General features: G+C 45.0%; 2 protein-coding genes across 2 annotated transcripts; one reads left to right on the top strand and one right to left on the bottom strand.

Moving 5' to 3' along the window:
• The first annotated feature begins 2,742 nt into the window (after positions 1 to 2,742).
• On the top strand, positions 2,743 to 7,442 carry glipr2l (GLI pathogenesis-related 2, like). The gene is made up of 5 exons (XM_085918870.1): positions 2,743 to 3,048; positions 3,401 to 3,509; positions 5,201 to 5,304; positions 5,715 to 5,792; positions 6,891 to 7,442. The coding sequence occupies exons 1-5, from the start codon at positions 3,036 to 3,038 to the stop codon at positions 7,064 to 7,066; spliced, it is 480 nt and encodes a 159-aa protein (XP_085774996.1). The 5' UTR covers positions 2,743 to 3,035; the 3' UTR covers positions 7,067 to 7,442.
• A 101-nt stretch (positions 7,443 to 7,543) lies between these two features.
• nacad (NAC alpha domain containing) lies at positions 7,544 to 16,667 on the bottom strand. Its single transcript, XM_085918869.1, has 10 exons — positions 16,572 to 16,667; positions 14,745 to 15,031; positions 9,753 to 14,670; positions 9,461 to 9,688; positions 8,908 to 8,993; positions 8,661 to 8,729; positions 8,438 to 8,584; positions 8,235 to 8,369; positions 8,042 to 8,164; positions 7,544 to 7,680 (listed from the first exon to the last, which is right to left on the bottom strand). Exons 1-10 carry the CDS (start codon positions 16,648 to 16,650, stop codon positions 7,666 to 7,668), a joined length of 6,087 nt encoding a protein of 2,028 aa, XP_085774995.1. The 5' UTR covers positions 16,651 to 16,667; the 3' UTR covers positions 7,544 to 7,665.
• Positions 16,668 to 17,410: the final 743 nt, after the last annotated feature.

Here is a 17,410-nt window from a genome sequence, read left to right as displayed (position 1 = left end):
GCAATGAGATCATTTTGGGAGATAAAAATATGAATAAATTGATTTAAAATGGAGGAAATTATGGTCCCCTGAGATTTCTTTGAAAAGAAAAATTATGAGAGAATGATGACCATTTCCTGTTCTCTGGTTATCATCACATTTTTCCTCTTAATCATGACTAAAATGCAACACCAAAAAATTTCCAGAAATTTTACATGATGTCATACATGCTGACTATAATTTTCCACAAAATGGCCGTTCGGAAAATTGCCGTTTGTACTGGGTGTAAAAAAAATCTGCTTGTGTGCCTTTGAAGAAGCATGTGAGGATAATTTAATTACAAAGCCGATAAAGAAGGTTGCTGGGGTTAATATCCCTGCATGCACTCTGCTCTTCCCTGGACTCACTAATTACTTTAAACACATTAGGAACTTTATTGACTGTGTGGCCTTTTAAGGCATTATGTTTCCTTTCTCTCTCTTTCTTCATCCATCCTTTCCCCGAATGTCTTTAATTGAAAGCTGTGTACATATGATGAGATTTTGTATATTAATGCTCTTCATCAGTGGATACAACTTGATGAAGTTTGATTGACAGGTGATTAACTCCTCTTAACCCACAAAAATCTTTCGTCTCGTTCATGAGAACGGCGGCGCTCGGGTTTCACTCGATGTGTCAAGTTCTAGAGAAAGAGCTTCTAACATTTTGTTCAAGGGAGGAGAAATGGAACCCCATCACTTTCCATTTTCACACATCTGGACAGAGGAACGAAAGGAGTTATTAAAAAGTCTTCACCTTCTTCCCGGGGACTGCTAAAGAGGAATTATATGCAACTAAGTGCACTGTTAGGAGTTACTTCACATTTCTGTCACTATAAATCCACATTCTTTGCCGTGATCGCAGCAGGAGAAAATATTTTCTGGGTTGCACCCCGCCTCTCGATCCTCTGGTATATTGCTGGGGGATTTTCATTAAAGGCTTTAGGACAAAGAAAATGAAAATAGATTGTGAGGCAGCATAGATGGGATTGGGAGGAAAGAGGTGGGAGATGTAGTAGTGGTTGAAAATGTGAAGATATGTTCACAGATTTACATGTATAACGATAATATATCTCAAATTTACAAAAGGCACACAAACGCATCACAATCTCCTGAATTAAACCGTATGACCGAGAAATGTCCTGTTATAAAATGTCTTCTTCCAGCTGTCCAGTCTAATCACTTTGCACAATTTGTAATGGAGGGTAGCTGGGGGCTAACAAATGTACTACAATAGCGCCACGCCGCTAATGAGAAATGAAGAAGCTTAACTTTTCACATGCAGACCATCATGTCTGTTCAATGGGTGGACACCAAGATGTCATTAGCAGGGGCTTAGAGGAAACTCTTGAGTCTATTTGCAACTAGCCCCATCTAGCGGTCAATGGAGGCACTGCGACAATAACGACACTGAAGGAGAGTCGTCAAAAAGGACTAAGAAATTTTGGGAATGTGGGAGGAAGCCTTTTGTACGGAGAGCACGTAAATGTCACGGAGGGAAGCCAAAACCCACAATCGAATGGCCAACATCAGAACTGTGAGATGAATGTATGACAATTCGTTCAAATGCTTTCAAATCCTACATCCATCCATCCATCCATCCATCCATCTTCTTCTGCTTATCCGGGGTCGGGTCGCAGGGTCAGCAGCTTTGGGAGGGACTCCCAGACTTCCTTCTCCCGAGCCACTTCATCCAGCTCGTCCCGGGGGATCCCAAGGCGTTCCCTGGCCAGCTGAGAGACATAGTCTCTCCAGCGCATCCTGGGTCGGGGTCTCCTACCGGTGGGACATGCCCAGAACACCTCCCCAGGGAGGCGTCCAGGAGGCATCCTGATGAGATGCCCGAGCCACCTCAAATGGCTTCTCAGTTAACAAAAATTACAATTAAATGGGTTTTTTTTCTGTGAAAAATCAGCTTCACCAGACAAATAATTATTATTATTGTTAGTTATGCTTTTTCAGTGGCAAATGGATCCACTGGAGGTATTTATTTTCGATTTGTTCACAACATAATTATTTGTATATTTGCCTGCGTCTACACACGTAATTTATAGTTAAACCAAATACAGATTTATGTGACTTTAATCACATGCAATTTTTTTTTTTTTTTTTTTACCTTTGCAGCAATACTCACAATAAGGTTAAGTCATGCTGCTCACACTTGAGATGGGCAGCACCGTGCTGTGATGACTTCATTTGGAATTCGATGTCTAGAAGGTCTCGGAGGGCAAGCCAGAACATATGAATATGCTAACAACCTTCAACTGGCGGCATTCTAACAGCTGGAAACAAGACTTCTCTGATGTTGGAAAGTACAGTGCCCTAAAGGCAACATGTTTTCATTATTTTATAATACCTGTGATGGTTTTTGACAGAATTTCAAATCTACTTGGTATTTTTCCTATTAAATATCTATGCAGCTTCAATCTTTTAAATCTAATATTGCTTATTTGAGAAAGAAATTGCAGCACCGGTTGCTACAACAATTAAAAATATATATATTTACTTGATTAGATTACAAGCACCGGATTGTGGCAGGATTTTTATTTTATTTTTTGTAACTTTCTGGATCTGGATTTGACATCTTACAGATGTTTTAGTATCCGGGCCCAAAAAGATCTTAGCACCTTAAATGGGCATGTCTCCTAGTGATGATGTCATGTAGTGTCATGTCTATATCAATGGAGGGGGGGGGGGGCAGTGGGCGTGTTTTCCCAGGCCACGAAAGACACACTCAAGGCAGATGTCTACAACTTGACAAACAGCCATGTGAAGTTATGCAGGAAGGTGTTTCAACCAGATAAACAGCTCGGGGGCAAATTTGCATAGCAGCAGAATTTAAAGAGAACCGACATTAGACTGAAAGCCTGGCTAGACTTGAAACTTCAAGCAGCTGCTTTTGGGGGGGATATTTGCATGAGAAACAGCTGCATCAAGGCAGCAGCATAAAATCATTCTTTTTTCCGCCAGTAAGGAAGTCAGTTAGTGGACTAACTGAACATTTCCTGTGTCGACAAGATGGGGAAGTCAGGTAAGTACCAAAACCTCGGCAAACTCTGCAAAGATGTAAACCAAATTGTTTGTTTCCTTTTTGGAGTCAATGCTGGCTTGTGAGGCAGCACTGGCATTTGTGTGACTGTGCATTACTGCATGAATGTGCCCATTGTGTTGGAGTAACATTGAAAAGAGCAGTGAGTGATGGCACCACACTTTGGCGACAATCACTGGTAATCTCCGTCTGGCCTTTAAACGACCACACTTGAGCTCCAGTATGGATTGTGCAATAACATTTATTGAACTCGGTGCTCAATAGTTGTGTCTCCGTTTTGGCCAGGGCTGATGTCTGACATTCCCCTGCTGTCTCTCCTTGATGTGTCTCTCAGCCTCAAAGCAATTTGCAGAGGAGGTGCTGCGGTGCCATAACGAGTACAGGAAGAAGCACCAAGCTCCCGCACTCAAATTGAGCAGCAAGCTGAGCAGAGAGGCTGCCCGGTGGGTCCAAACGGTCATACACAATGGGAAAAGTGTCAAACTCATTTGGAACTATCGACAAATGCAATACCAACAAACTCTTGTCAAATATCCTTTGTATCTTTGAAGTTGATGTTGTAACTATGGAGAGCAGACTGTGATGATTCATGTGCATTATATTTTTGCAGAAACAACCACATCTAGCTTAAGCGTCATCTCATTTCCTCAAGCGACATCCAGAACCATATAAATAACCTTTAATGATAGGCACTTATATTGTACAAGGACTAGATTGTCATGCTCAACACATAATTGAGTCCAGGTTGCAAAATAACACGTTTGTAGAACGAGATGCAATCATAAATAACAAAATGAGAAAAGATGAAGGATGTGATATAGAGCAGAGGTCCCCAACCATCGGGCCGCAGACCGGTCCGTGGGTTACTTGGTATTGGGCCAAGCCGCACAGGAAAAAAAACATACATTGGTACAATTTCGTGTAGTATAAGGCAAGGTTCCATAGTGTATTGGTTGGTGCTCTGGACTGTCCCACCGGTGACCTGAGTTCAAATCCCAATTGGACCTATAATATTTTATCATGGAAAGATTTGCAACACAGTTACTCGTGTGCTGATCCATAAAAAGGTTGGGGACCACTGATCTAGTCACATGAACTGCGCCATAAAACCATCCCTTGGTACAATTTCATGTAGTACAAGGCAGGGCTCCTTAGTGTAGTGGTAGTTAGGGTCTGGCCTAGGGTTAGGGTTGGGCCTATGGTTAGGGTTAGGCTAGGGTTAGGGTTGCATTAGGGTTGGGGTTACGGTTGGACCTAGGGTTAGGTTTAAGGTTGGGCCTAGGGTTAGGGTCGGGCCTAGGGTTAGGGTCAGGCCTAGGGTTAGGGTCAGGCCTAGGGTTAGGGTTGGGCCTAGGGTTAGGGTTGGGGCTAGGGTTAGGGTCAGGCCTAGGATTAGGGTTGGGACTAGGGTTAGGTTTGGGGCTAGGGTTAGGGGTAGGGTTAGGATCAGGCCTAGGATTAGGGTTGGGCCTGTGGTTGGTGTTAGGGTTGGGGTTAGGGTTAAGGTTGGGCCTAGTGTTAGGTTAGGGTTAGTATTAGGGTTGGTGCTAGGGTTAGGGTTGGGCCAAGGGCTAGGGTTGGGGCTAGGGTTAGGGTTGGGCCTATGGTTAGGGTTGGGTTTGGGGTTAGGGTTGGGGTTTGGGGTTAGGGGTTAGGGTTAAGATTAGGGTTGGGGCTAGGGTTGGGGTTAGGGTTGGATCTAAGGGTTACCAGGAAAGTACCGGACCCTAACTCCAGCCCGAGCCCTAACCCTAATCCTCTAACCCTAGGCCCAACCCTAACCCCAACCCTAACCCCAACCCTAGCCCCAACCCTTTTTTGTTCTCAAGCAGTTGTTTGTTTTGCCTTGAGAGCAGTTTGTTATTGAACTAAAATACTGAACGGTGCAGCAATAAAATGACAAAATCAAAATTAGGGTACTAAGATGTTAGCTAAAAAGCCTATCTGCTATATTGGCTTCTTTTCACCCTTAATGGGTTTTTTATTATTTGTGTTTTGCTTGTTGTGTCGAGTGTTTCGATAGTTTCAATATATTATTGGTTGTCTTTGTTCTTCTTTAGTTATGCTGAGAGTTTGGCTCGCACTTTGGTTGAATAATTTCAAGGTATGATCAACTGTCTTTGTCCTTCTCCAGTTATGCTGAGAGTCTGGCTAGCACACGCATCCTAAAACACAGCGAGGAGTCGAGTAGGGGGAGCTGTGGCGAGAACCTGGCATGGGCTTCCTATGACCAATCAGGTACATAAAAAATGAGCAAATATGATGTAAACCAAACAAGGTCTCGCTAATGTCTGCTGACGAATGAGAAGCGGCCATCTAATATTTCCTGTCATCCGTTTACATTTGAAGTAAACCGCTAAAGCACATTCTTCTATTGAGAACCTTGAATCCTTTTTATTCTCTTCCATGTTGGAGCTTAGAACGTGTGATTCAGTGCCGGGAAAATGCGTCAGTGTGAGTCATAAAGTATCTCCATTGGAGCCGCACGGGGGTGACCAAAAGTGCAGGATTGTAAATAAAAATGTCGCCTGTAGGGATTTGTGCTGATCAAAAAAAAAAAGATTCCATGACAATGCTGTCATTGTGATTACGGTGTGTGACAGAAGAGCGATTTGATGGCGCCTAAATTGAGGTTACTCTGCGTGCAGGAAAGGATGTGGCCGACCGCTGGTACGATGAAGTGAAACAGTACAACTTCAGTTCTCCTGGATTCTCCTCCGGCACCGGTGAGGAGCGCATCCATCATTCTTAACAAAACAGAAAGGCGGCAATTTACATACTGATGATTGAGTCGATTTTTGTTTGTTATTTGCAACCTTTCGTTTTACCTATACATTTCTCACCCATTAGCCGAGGTACGCCTGAGGTTGTCGTTGTTGTCATGCTGATGTCACGGCTCAATTAGAATGCAAGCATCTGCCTCAGACAGTCAATAGTTTGAGATAAATCACATTCCTGGCCTTTATGGCAGTTTCAGTGTGGCGCAATAATTCTGGGTGTTTCTTTTTTTGTAGACTTCGGTTTGTTGACATGACTTGACTGCAGTTGATTTGACACTCCTAGTATGTCGATTCATGCTCAAGTAATGGGGGGGAAAGATAAACCAAGAGAGATCGAGGTTAGGATTCCTATGTGTGTAAATATTTGAAAGAACTTCCATTTGTTTTATCGTTGAAGTAAAAGGCTTGGTCTATCAACAACAAAGTTACTCTTACATTCAAATGTTCAAGTCAGCTCTAATTTAAAAAAAAAAAGAAAGAAAAAAAAAAGAGGAACTTTGGTCCATTCATTTCTGTTGGGAAATCTGAGTATGTCGACATTGTATGAACACAGTCTCACGACATTTTCTTCAAAGGAAGTCTAAAATGAGGCGAGACAGGCACGCTGCAAAAGATGAAGAGACTTTGTTCAAGAATAAACTGTCAGTATCATAAAATCAGTTTAATACAGGTTTTACTCAAGTGTAAAAAGGTAAAGATTTTTTTTTTTTTTTTTAAATGATTAAAAAAAACCTTAATCATATTAGTTTCAAATTGTATGGGCAGCAGTCATGGATCAATTGCGCCCTCTGCTTGTTGCTACCCTGTAGTAAAACCCACCAGGCTTATATTTTCTTATCCTGCAAAAGCCAGAGGTGTGTAAACTTTTCATATAACACAAAAACGAGACATAAGGAGCTTCATTCTTAAATATGTTTTGAATGCTATTTTAGTGATTTCTGCATGTTTACTAGAATACAAAATGTTTTTTTAAAAAAGATAAGGAATATCAAAGTGTGAACAGCGTGAAACTTTGTGTGTGAATTGATTTTCCTTGTCTTCTAGGCCATTTCACTGCAATGGTTTGGAAGAACAGCAAGACGCTGGGTGTGGGTAAGGCCATTGCATCAGATGGTTCTTCCTTCGTGGTGGCCAGATACTTTCCAGCTGGCAATATCACCAACCAAGGGCATTTTGACTCCAACGTACTACCCGCTAAGGCTCCAGGCTCGCCCTCCTAAATACGCCAGGGACTCCACTTAAACCCAAAGTATCAGAGTTCTCAGGGGAACGCCACTTATTGCCTTGTACTGCCATCCTGCGTTGGAATTACTGTAAGGAACCACTTCCTCCTTGGAAAAAGGATTTATGAATGGCACGGTGTTGGAAGAGATGCTACTGTTTGCTAACACACGGGGACTCGATGTGCTTTGACAAATTAAAACAAATTAATGGTCAGAAGCAATCCATGTTTAACATCCATCCACGATTCAATATGTTTTGTATTTTTACATTTTCTCCTCATATGGGCTGAGAATCTTGTGTGTGTCTGTTTACCAATATTATGTAATTAAAGTGAAAATTTGTCAGTTTGTTGTAATCTGTCAATTAAACGTAACCAGAAAACTATCATTGGCTTTAGACCATATTGTTTGTTTGATTTGCACTTGAATCATTGTTTTTAAAAATGTCGACAAAGGAGACAAAAAGCCCTTGCATCCTAAAAGGCTATTTATTCAGCAGGTATTGGACACGCAACATACAGTAGCAGCAATACGGGGTTGTGTTTGGGCTTTAGGGTTGACGAGGAGGAGGTCAAGCTTCAAACGACCCACATCACTCACATGGTCAGCTCCTGGATGGAAAAAAAACACAAAGATAAAAAGAGATTCAAGTTTAAATAGTGCTTTGCTGCCACCTTGTGGCATTTTGATGCAGAGGAATTATGCTAAAAGTGAAATTAGGAGATTAATTTCGATAAAAGTCCTGCTTTGGCATCATCTTAGAGCATCTATAGGGAATTAAAAACCTTTTGGCGTGCTTCAATTACTCCAGATATTTTGTAATAAGGCAGTTTGGTGTTTAGCTTATACTGACATCTAGTGGTGATGAGAGAAGAGTTACTGGGGAGAAATTCAACTTGACCTTCATTGTTCCCCCCCCCCTCCTCGCTCTCTCTGTGACTCATTAATTTATTTCCCATCTGCCATCCTCACCATGATCGCGTTCACGATGTCATTCTTGTTATGTTTCAGCGCACGCACTGCCTTGGCTCGAGACACGTTGGCCTGAGCCATCACCAGCTCGATGTCCCTCTGCTCCAGACCCCCGTTGTCCACCTGCAAAGACAGCATCTGGATCGTCATGGGTTCAAAAAGAGCCTTAAGCCACGCCCCCTTCCTTCTATACCTCCTCTTCCTCCTCTTCACTCTCCTCCTTGATGCTCAGGCTGGGTGGCACAGGGGGCGCCAAGGGAGTGGAGGTCACAGGCACCTTGAATTTCTCTGCAGCAGCTTTGTGAGCCTGTTGAGAAAGATCCTCAATCTGGCAGAGGGAGAGAGGAATCAGAAATGATGCAATCATTGGAAATCCGCATCACAGATGAGACTTACCTTGGCCTCCCCAAATACAATATAAATATCCGACGCAGGGCTTTTGAACACATCTGGTCGGCTAATGACAAACAGGATACTCTTGGACTTCTTGATGGTTATTCTGGTCACACCGTGGACCGGCTTCAGACCTAATTTCGACATGGCCTATATGCGGAGTAGCGGAAGAAATTTCATGAGATACTGCCGTCCATATTTTTGAAGGAAACATTGCTAGTCTGACCTTGCGGGCCTTTTTCTCACTGCGGCTCTGTTTTGTTCTGTTCGGGCCTTCGTCTGCTGAGGAGAAGGACTGCAGGAGAAGCCAGTTGGTATTAGGAGACTATTTTAAGAAGCGTGGCACCAAAACCAGCAAAACCTCCTTTGAATGTTATCTTAAAACTACTCAAGCAAAGTAATTAGCCGAAAAGTAGGGCAGGTTATATTTGCACAGAAGAATCAGTTGAGGCAAAAATAACATCCAGACTCACCTGCGGTTGAGGAGGTCTCACTGGCTCCTCCTCCAGCTCAAGGACCGAGCCCTCACTATCGGACTCGTTACAGGACACTAGAGAACCTGGACAAGCACACGCAAAAAACACGCAAACAGTAAATTTGGTGTATTTTTGTGAATCTGAATTTTATTTGATTTGATTTTATTTATTTATTTATTTATTTATTTATTTATTTATTTATTTATTTATTTATTTATTTATTTATTTATTTATTTTATTTATCCATCCAGCTGCATTCCGTTGAAATTGCTGGAGCAACTTATTCAAATTCTGCATTTTTACATTATCCTCCAAAGGAGTACTGACCAATCACGACAAAAAAAAAACAATCTAGGTCAATGTTTCAAAAGCATAGAGAGTTTCACGGGTAAGGCGTCACTGGCAGGCAGCAATCAAGAAATCTTAATGCCTTACCTTATTATTTAAGCTCTCGAAAGATTGTGTAATGTATAGTAAGACTACAAACAGAATGAGAAATATAATGGTGCAATCGAATGAAATGTCGGCGGGGGTGTTGAAAAAACTCAGCTGTTTTTGAAGTCTTCAGAAATTGCGTGGTTGGGGTTGACTGAATAGCCCGACTCTTTGTCGCTTAGCCGATGAGAAGCGAACGGGTGGCTTTCCTTTTGATTAGATGTGGCACTTCTCTCCGCGGATCCACTTCGGTTTGCCGCTGCTTTGAGCACAGACCCTTGAACACATCTGGGGAGTCCGCAATCTTCCTCACTGTCTGTTCTTCTTTCCACTAAACTGGAATCTTAGTGGGAAAATACTAAAGAGTCAAGATTTTGTGATGGGAGTGTAAAATATGTGATGCTTACCTTTGAACATGTTTGTGATGCCTTGTTTGGGGTAATGGTGTGAAGAGATGGAAGAAGATTCCTGGGTTGGCTTGGATACGGTAAAAGATGGTGAAGGTGAAGCAACGCTTGAGTCGGACTGAGTCGTCGGATGGGTGGCGCTTTTGTTGTCGGGAGGAAATTGGCGGGAATTTGTGGCGGCTGGAGAAGATGTGATGAGGGGAGGGAGTTGGTGAGCAGGTTGGGATTCTTGCACAGGTGTGGGAAGGTCACGTGGTGGCTCTTTGGAAGCTTGAGGGAGGGGGGAAGAAAACGAAGTGCATAGTGCGATAGCCTCCGGTGGGGAATTCCGGTCATGGTCGATGTTGTTGTCGTTAATGTCCACTCGGATTCTTCTCTCGCCGCTTGTCGGCGGTCGGTATTCGAGCATTTCTCGACTGTTGTGGAGAACTTCCTGTCTGTTGTCGAGCACTTCCTGTCTGTTATTGAGCACTTCCTGTCTGTTGTCGAGCACTTCCTGTCTGTTGTTGAGCACTTCCTGTCTGTTGTTGAGCACTTCCGGTCTGTCGCCAAGTACTTCCTGTCTGTTGCTGAGCACTTCCTGTCTGTTGTTGAGCACTTCCGGTCTGTCGCCAAGTACTTCCTGTCTGTTGCTGAGCATTTCCTGTCTGTTGTTGAGCACTTCCGGTCTGTCGCCAAGTACTTCCTGTTTGTTGCTGAGCACTTCCTGTCTGTTGTTGAGCACTTCCTGTCTGTCGCCGAGCACTTCCTGTCTGTTGCAGAGCACTTCCTGTCTGTTGTCGAGAATTTCCTGTCTGTCGCCAAGCACTTCCTGTCTGTTGTCAGGCACTTCCTGTCGGCCAGCTTGTTCTTTGTTGGTTTCTACTGGATCTTTGAGGTTGATTGGAGCGTTGGTGTCACCGTTGTGACTCTTTTGAACCTGTGATCCAGTTTTGTCTTTCTTTTGTTGACACTGGACTGACAAAGTTTTTTTGTTTTTGCCCTTAATTGTTACTGAAAGGCCGTCGGCTGCATTTGATCTTGCATCTTTGGAAGCAAGGGGAATTATTTCTTCATCAAGAATATCAAGGCCGGACTCCAAATTTGCGGTCAACTTCAAGGCCTTGTTTTGTTTCCGTCTTCGGCCTTTCTTACTGGCGCCAACTTTCTCTGTGCAAAGTGCTCCTTCCGTATCGTCTTGTGCAAAACCATCCAAGGTAGTCTGTGGAGAAGAAGGACTTTCTTTAATCTTTTTATCATTCTTTTCACATCTCTTCTTTAATTTCTTTGTATTTTCTTCCATCCCTGAGTTCAAACGATCACACGGCTGTCCCGTCAAGGCATCTTGAATCTTTGGTTCATCGGTAAGTTTGTCAGTCGCAGAACTGGCATCCATGGCTCTCTGGCTTCCAGTTTCAGGCTCCTCCATCCATCTCTCGTCTGATTCGGATTGCGAAACCTTTTTTGCACCTTCATCTGCATTCGATTTACATCTCGGGTTAAAGTAACCAAAGTAGCCGTCGAGTAAGGTTAGTGTTATGTTATGATCCGGGGTGATTGTCTGATCGCCTTGACTTCTTTTCAGATGTTGGCTTGCTGAAGGTTTGCCCACGTCGGCGTGCGTTGTTTCCGATCCAGACGCGTCTTTCGCTACTTGTTTGTCCCCAAACGGCATCTCCTCAAGTGGAATATTAGAAACGGATTCTCTGACTTTGACACTCACACAATCGGGTCTGGCGTCTTCAGACAGAGCATTCAGTCCTTCGCGCATTGCTAATTGCAGGCAATCAAAAGTAGCGTCGTTATTATTGTTGGAATCCATCCATGTTATTCGTTCTGGTGTGTCTGCGTTATCTCCATCGTGATTTAAATTGCTGACATCGTCGTTCAGGAATCTTCTTTCCCCTCCACCGGCTTCTGAGAGCTCCTCAATGGACTTCCAACCAACCAAATTGGACACGGACGTCCCCTGGAGTTCATTCTCTTCTTCCCGATGGCTTTTTCCATCCATTCTGTTATCTTTCATATCCAGAACATGACCAAAAGCATCGCCATAGTTTTGGTAAGCTTCACTACTCACGTTGAGCGTCTCCGTCCTTGGACCTCGTGTGTCACACACGAGTACGCTGTCAGCCTCAAAGTCATACTTCTTCCCGAGAGACAAGGAAAGCGACTCCCCTGCTCCCCAAACCTCAAATTCAGACACGGATCCAGAATGTAATTCTGTTTTATCATCGCGCCAAATCCCGACTTCAGGATCATTTCCCCGTCTGGTATCTGTTTCTGAGTTCTCCCTTTTGGGCGAGATGGCAAGAGGAGTGTGAGGGGATCCTGACGCTCCGAGTATCCTCTCGTCGGTACTTAGGTTCTCCTGACCGGAGTCACCGGGACAATGTTCAGGAGTCAGAGTCAGATTGTCTGCAAGGCCGAGAATAACTTCTGGAGATGTGGAGATCGGGATGTTACTTGGGTTGGGACTCGGGTCTTTAGGATTGGAGAGAGGAAGGACACCTTTGTTCAGGTCATTAGTAGCCGTGGTCAAGGAAGCCAAATCGGTAACTCTGCAATGGACAATCTCTCCTCTGCCATTTTCATTCTTCTTGTTCCGATCTTCTCGCTCAGACTTATCAGAGGACCAATGTGATGATAAAATTCTCCTCGCCCCGCCATCCGCATCGCTTCCCGACACAAAACGACTCGGCTTAATGAGCAATTTATAAGAATCCCTTTCTGGAGTGGAATCTTCGGGCTGCTTGGGACTGACGTCGTTCAGAAGTTCCTCATCTGTTGATTGGTTTTGAAGAACCAGGTTACTTGGGTTGGTCATCTCTGGTGTCCCAAAAGACTTGGATTGCGGAGATGGATTGTGTTTGGAGTCCTGGAGAAAGGTTGTACATTGTTTTGCCGAGATCTCATCTTTTGTTTGGTCTAACGGACCGGAACATCCTACGTCTTCTGCAGGTTTGTGTTCTATTTCATCCGTCTCGGCGGATTTATCTGCAGAAAGACAAGTTGTGTCCGGGTGATCTGTCATCGGACTCTGCCGGGTGGGAAAAGTTTCCGTTTGACCAGTGGCAGACTCCTGTTGCGGTTCTGATTGCTTCTCTGTAGAATCGAGCGTTGGTTCTAACGACTGTGCGTGCCTCTCGGTGCTGTACAGGCGTTCGTCTTCCTCGCCGTTATAGGAAGCGGAATCTAATGAGTCATCCGTATCATCTTGGTAGCAGAAGAAGTCATCTAGGCCGTCATTTATTGATGTCTCTGAGAGCGTATGAAGAAACGAGCCTGAACTTTCCTCGTCGCCGGCGCTGGCGGCCTCTCTGACGTGCTCTCCCTCTTCATCATCTTGCTCTTCTTCATCTTCTTCCTCCTCGACGACTTTGACTTCCACGTTAGCTTCCTCAACCACCTCACCGCTGTCATCCAAATCGTTGCTATCCTCTACAATTTTTGGACCATTGACGGCATAGTCGTCGTCTTCATCATCATCATCGTCATCATCTTCAACATCCGCTTCCTCCTCCCCGGCCGCGTACGCGTCGACGTCCTCGCCTTCATTTCTGTCCATGGCTACTTCGTTGTCATCCTCTGTAGGGAAAAGAGTGATTTCAAAGGAATCGGCTTTAAAGATGAGGCTGGTGTGAGGAGGAAATGGGATGAGGGAGACGGGGATCATCCTTTCTTCTTCTGCCATATCCTCAGCGCAAGCTGCCGGAGAGAACATAAAAGAACCGGCGGAGCCAAACCTAGCAAAGTCTTCGGAATCGAGAGAGTCACAGAGAAGGACAGGAGGGTCACGATTCGGGTTAGATGAAGATCGAGCAGGACTAACCGTCGCCGTTTCTTCTCCATCACTTTTGGGTCCGTCAGATGCCCTTGGATCCAGTTTGAGAGGTGAATGCTCGCTAGCCTCCTCTAGTGGACAGAGGGAGCTCTCAGACTCTCCGTCATCCTCCTGGGAGTCACTGGTGTGGCCGCTACTGCTCCTCACCCAACAAGAACGACTTTCTCCACTAATCCTGCTCTCATCTTCATCAATTTGAGCCTCTTCTTCTTCAAGGATTGTTGTACCTGTTATCCCAAGTCGTGGATTTATAGTATCCTCAGGAGATTGGCCTACCTTCTCCCGTTCTGGACTAATTTTATCCTCGCCAACTTCATCTCCAATCTCGGATAAAGACCCAACGAAGCAAGCGCGGGCCTCCTGTGCGTCTTCTGCGAGCAGAGGGTTGGGGGAAGTGGAGGGGGAGGCCGAGGATGCATAGGAGGAGGTCCAGCTTCCACCCTCAGCTGTCATATAAGAGCCAGAAGGGGAGGTCACTGGGGAGCAGAGGTCATCGCTGTCTGAGGGTAAGCCCGGTGACGGGGAGAAAGCAGGAGAGCCGGGATAGGAATGATGTTTAAGATGTGAAGAGCGTGACGCCATTTTGATGGGAGTGGAAGGGGCTGTGTAGTACAAGTCCGGGTCCAGGGACGAGGGTACGCCCACTCGGAGCGGATCTACCGAATAAGTCGGCTCGGAAAAGGACAGAGTCACAGGACAGGCCTGCTCGTGGACTGACTGGGAAGGCACTTCAACACTAGCAAAGCTTTGATCCTCTTTTTTGATCATCAAATGCTCATTTGTGAATTCAGGCTCCAAACATGAGGAAGGTAATGCTGGGGGCGGAGCCTGTTTTATTTGTTGATCTTCTTTGTCTGGCTTTTTCATTTTGCACTCTTCATTGCTCATTTCCATTTGGGTCTTATTTACTTTTGGCTGAGCTTCAGAAAAGCTTTTGCTAACTGATGACGGGCTAGCTTGATCGCGGCAGCTACGAGACCGTGCCCCTTTCAGGATCTCTGAGGGTTTAAGGAGGGTCTCCTGACCCATCACCACTCGAGTGTCCATGGTCTGTGATTCTGGATAATCACTCTCCACCTCGGAACCGGTCAAAACCTGGGGGCGATACACGCATATTAATATCATATCATTATCATAAGAAAAATATGTCTCACAAGCCTAACACAGACTTTGATTCTCTCCATTTTAACAGGGACAAGGCGGCCGCAAGGTCCATGACCGCCTAACTTTACGGACAATCTCGGCAGGTTATTCTGCCGATGGTCAGATCCTTCAGGTTGAGGTCTTGGAGTCCCGCTGGAGTTTGATGCTGCATGAAATAGTCGGGGTCCAAACGGGGACGTGTGTGACGGTAGAAGCTTCTGAGGGGTGCTGGGAGAAGGGCTTGAACCGCTTTCCGAAGGAGAAGAGCCACAGTCGCTAGGCGTGGATGCTGTGGATGGGTGTCTGCTTTTTCCTGGAAAGCAAAAAAAATCATTTTACACGGTTAAAAGCTGTCAACAAATCTTCGTAACAATCTTCGTGAAGAAGATTCAACTGGAGTGAGTCTCTCTCTCTCTGTGACACAGAAGGAACAGAGGCTTCATTTTAACTAGGCCGTTGCCACCATGACCTCAATCCGCATGCTGATTGGCCATTTTGACACACAAGTGGCTCAGCTCTGTGCCAGCCACCGACACACACATGCGTCACCCTGGCGGTTATCACTGTCACCATGTTTCCTCAGTAGCACTCGTAGCTGTAGCAAGTGCAAGCATCAGCACTTAGCATCTCTGCTTGATCTCCACCCCAACAATAAGCTCTGAAGTGTGTTTGAGCTGAGTCATGCCTTGACCCTGTTATGCATAATCACAACTCAGTTAACACAATGTAGCCGAACAGGACAACGAATGCTCACTGTGGTTAAATTCAAAGGTAACTGTAGCCTAAATGTTTGCTAGCTAGCATATCTCAGCAGCAGTTTCTTAAATAGCTGTATGTTGCCCCTTTGGGAGAAGGCAGTGAAACAATAAATGGAGCAGAATCACTCAGGCTGCAGCACTTTCTCGACGGGCTTGAGGGGAGTTAGCTAGTGCTCTGACGAAGAATAGAAAAAAAACAAAAACCATTGACTCTGGGCCACTTCCACTGCCAGAAGAACATTTTTCATTTTGACATGGATATAGTCTTCTTAGACCCCTTGGTACCCTTCTACAATCATTTATTTTATTTTAATAATAATAATAATAATAATAATAATAATAATACTTCAAATGATCTAAAAAGAAACTAAAAAAAATGTGTTCCAGTAAAGAACAACATCAAAATTAGTTTTTACTTTCTATTTTTTTTATTTAGACCTGCCTGTATTATGAGTGGGTTGGGCACAATTCCTAATGTGTGCATTTTATTTCATGAAACCCGATTGTGGCTGTTCTAAGTTACAGAGAGAGATATAAGAAAGCAGTTTGGCCACCCCTAAGTGCCACCCTGGCCACCCCAGAAAATGTTCTGGCTACGCCCCTGGGTGTAACTATTGTCAACAGTTTGTCAACCTTCCACAACATCCCAAAGTTTTAGAATCCAGCAGCCAAGCCTGTTCTTGCCATTGTGCACATTTGATTTCTGCCATGCTGCTGTGTCATGATCCAGCTAAAGTACTCAGAGAGGGAAGGGCGGAGCCATAGCTCATCCGACAGTTCCCAAAACTGCATGCTGCATGAGGATGAAACTGCATGCGCATGAAGACATGGCGCAGAGGATGAGGCGGTGCACCGAGGGGCAGGGTTCCGGAAGGGGCAGAAAAGCCCCCCCCAAAAAAAACATCCTTTGCAAGTCCCATTTCTGCAAGTCACGGGGTTAAGGGCGGGGGAGTTTCTAACCGTAACTATCATCCGGTTTTGTGATGACAAGCAAGTGCATCACGGAATGAGAGATCTTATTAGCAAATAGTCGACATTGTGGTTTTATACCCGATCACATCCTCCCGGTGTATTGAAAAGCCCTAGAGGTCCTACCTGGTCCGGGTAGCCCGGTATCATCCTCTCCCAGCCCCGGATTCTCGTTGACGGATCTGTGAGCGCTCTCCCCCGGCATGCTTGTCTCGTGGCTGCCTCTCTTTGGCTCTGACGCAACAATAAAAGCCAGAAGAGACAAGGTGAACAAGGGGAGGAGGGATGGCGATGGAGGAAGAGGAGAAGAGGAGGAGGGGGGGGGGGGGCGGAGTACTCAGTGACTCGCTTCTTGTCCGCAGCACATGTTTGTGGATGGCTGATTTGTTTTTGATGCTGCTTTGGTGTGTTGAACTCAAACTCTAACCGTCTCGTATGCGCCTGTTTATATGCATGTCGAATCCGCAGTCTCATGTGCAATTCTTCCTCTCCTCCCTCCCTTTCTATCCGCTTCTCTGCCAGCCAAGCGCTGACTGGATCTTGGGGAGATGATGTCAGCAGATTTTCATGCATCCCTCTCAGTGCTGCCCTCAACTGCGAAGAAAGATATTGCAAAAACAAGACAACCAAGTGAAATCTAGGAGAGGAAAGAAAAACTCACATGGAGCCAATGTGTCTAATTACACCCTTTCAGCCTCGTGCAAGGATCGCATCTCTAATGAGCCCCCTAAGGCCAGTGAGAGCATCTGTTTACCCCCCCACCCCAACCCACCCCAACCTTACAGTATCTGCCTCCTCCTTTTCATATTTTGGCAGATAAGTGAATCCATAGGCGCTAATGGAAAGAGAAAGACAGAGGAGGCTGCAAAGCTCAGCCGCATGATCAGCAAGAGCAGTTTCTATGGCAACCCAAAACTTCCCACGGCATTGTTAAGTGTTACAGAGCAGAGCAGAAGTCATGACAA

The sequence above is a fragment of the Syngnathus leptorhynchus genome, chromosome 8 (assembly GCF_054491065.1).
Source record: "Syngnathus leptorhynchus isolate UIUO chromosome 8, UIUO_Slep, whole genome shotgun sequence".
In the NCBI taxonomy this organism is placed as follows: Eukaryota; Metazoa; Chordata; class Actinopteri; order Syngnathiformes; family Syngnathidae; genus Syngnathus; species Syngnathus leptorhynchus.
Note: the sequence above shows the minus strand (reverse complement) of the source record. Positions and strands in the feature narration are given on the sequence as shown.

Excerpts from the sequence above, each read along its gene's own strand:
- nacad (XM_085918869.1), bottom strand. The coding sequence starts at position 16,650 with ATGCCGGGGGAGAGCGCTCACAGATCCGTCAACGAGAATCCGGGGCTG. Across the intron at positions 14,671-14,744 it reads TTAAAATGGAGAGAATCAAA|GTTTTGACCGGTTCCGAGGT; the intron begins GTCTGTGTTAGG and ends TATCGCCCCCAG. Across the intron at positions 8,585-8,660 it reads GTGAGAAAAAGGCCCGCAAG|GCCATGTCGAAATTAGGTCT; the intron begins GTCAGACTAGCA and ends CTCCGCATATAG.
- glipr2l (XM_085918870.1), top strand. Across the intron at positions 3,510-5,200 it reads CTGAGCAGAGAGGCTGCCCG|TTATGCTGAGAGTCTGGCTA; the intron begins GTGGGTCCAAAC and ends GTCCTTCTCCAG. Across the intron at positions 5,793-6,890 it reads TGGATTCTCCTCCGGCACCG|GCCATTTCACTGCAATGGTT; the intron begins GTGAGGAGCGCA and ends CTTGTCTTCTAG.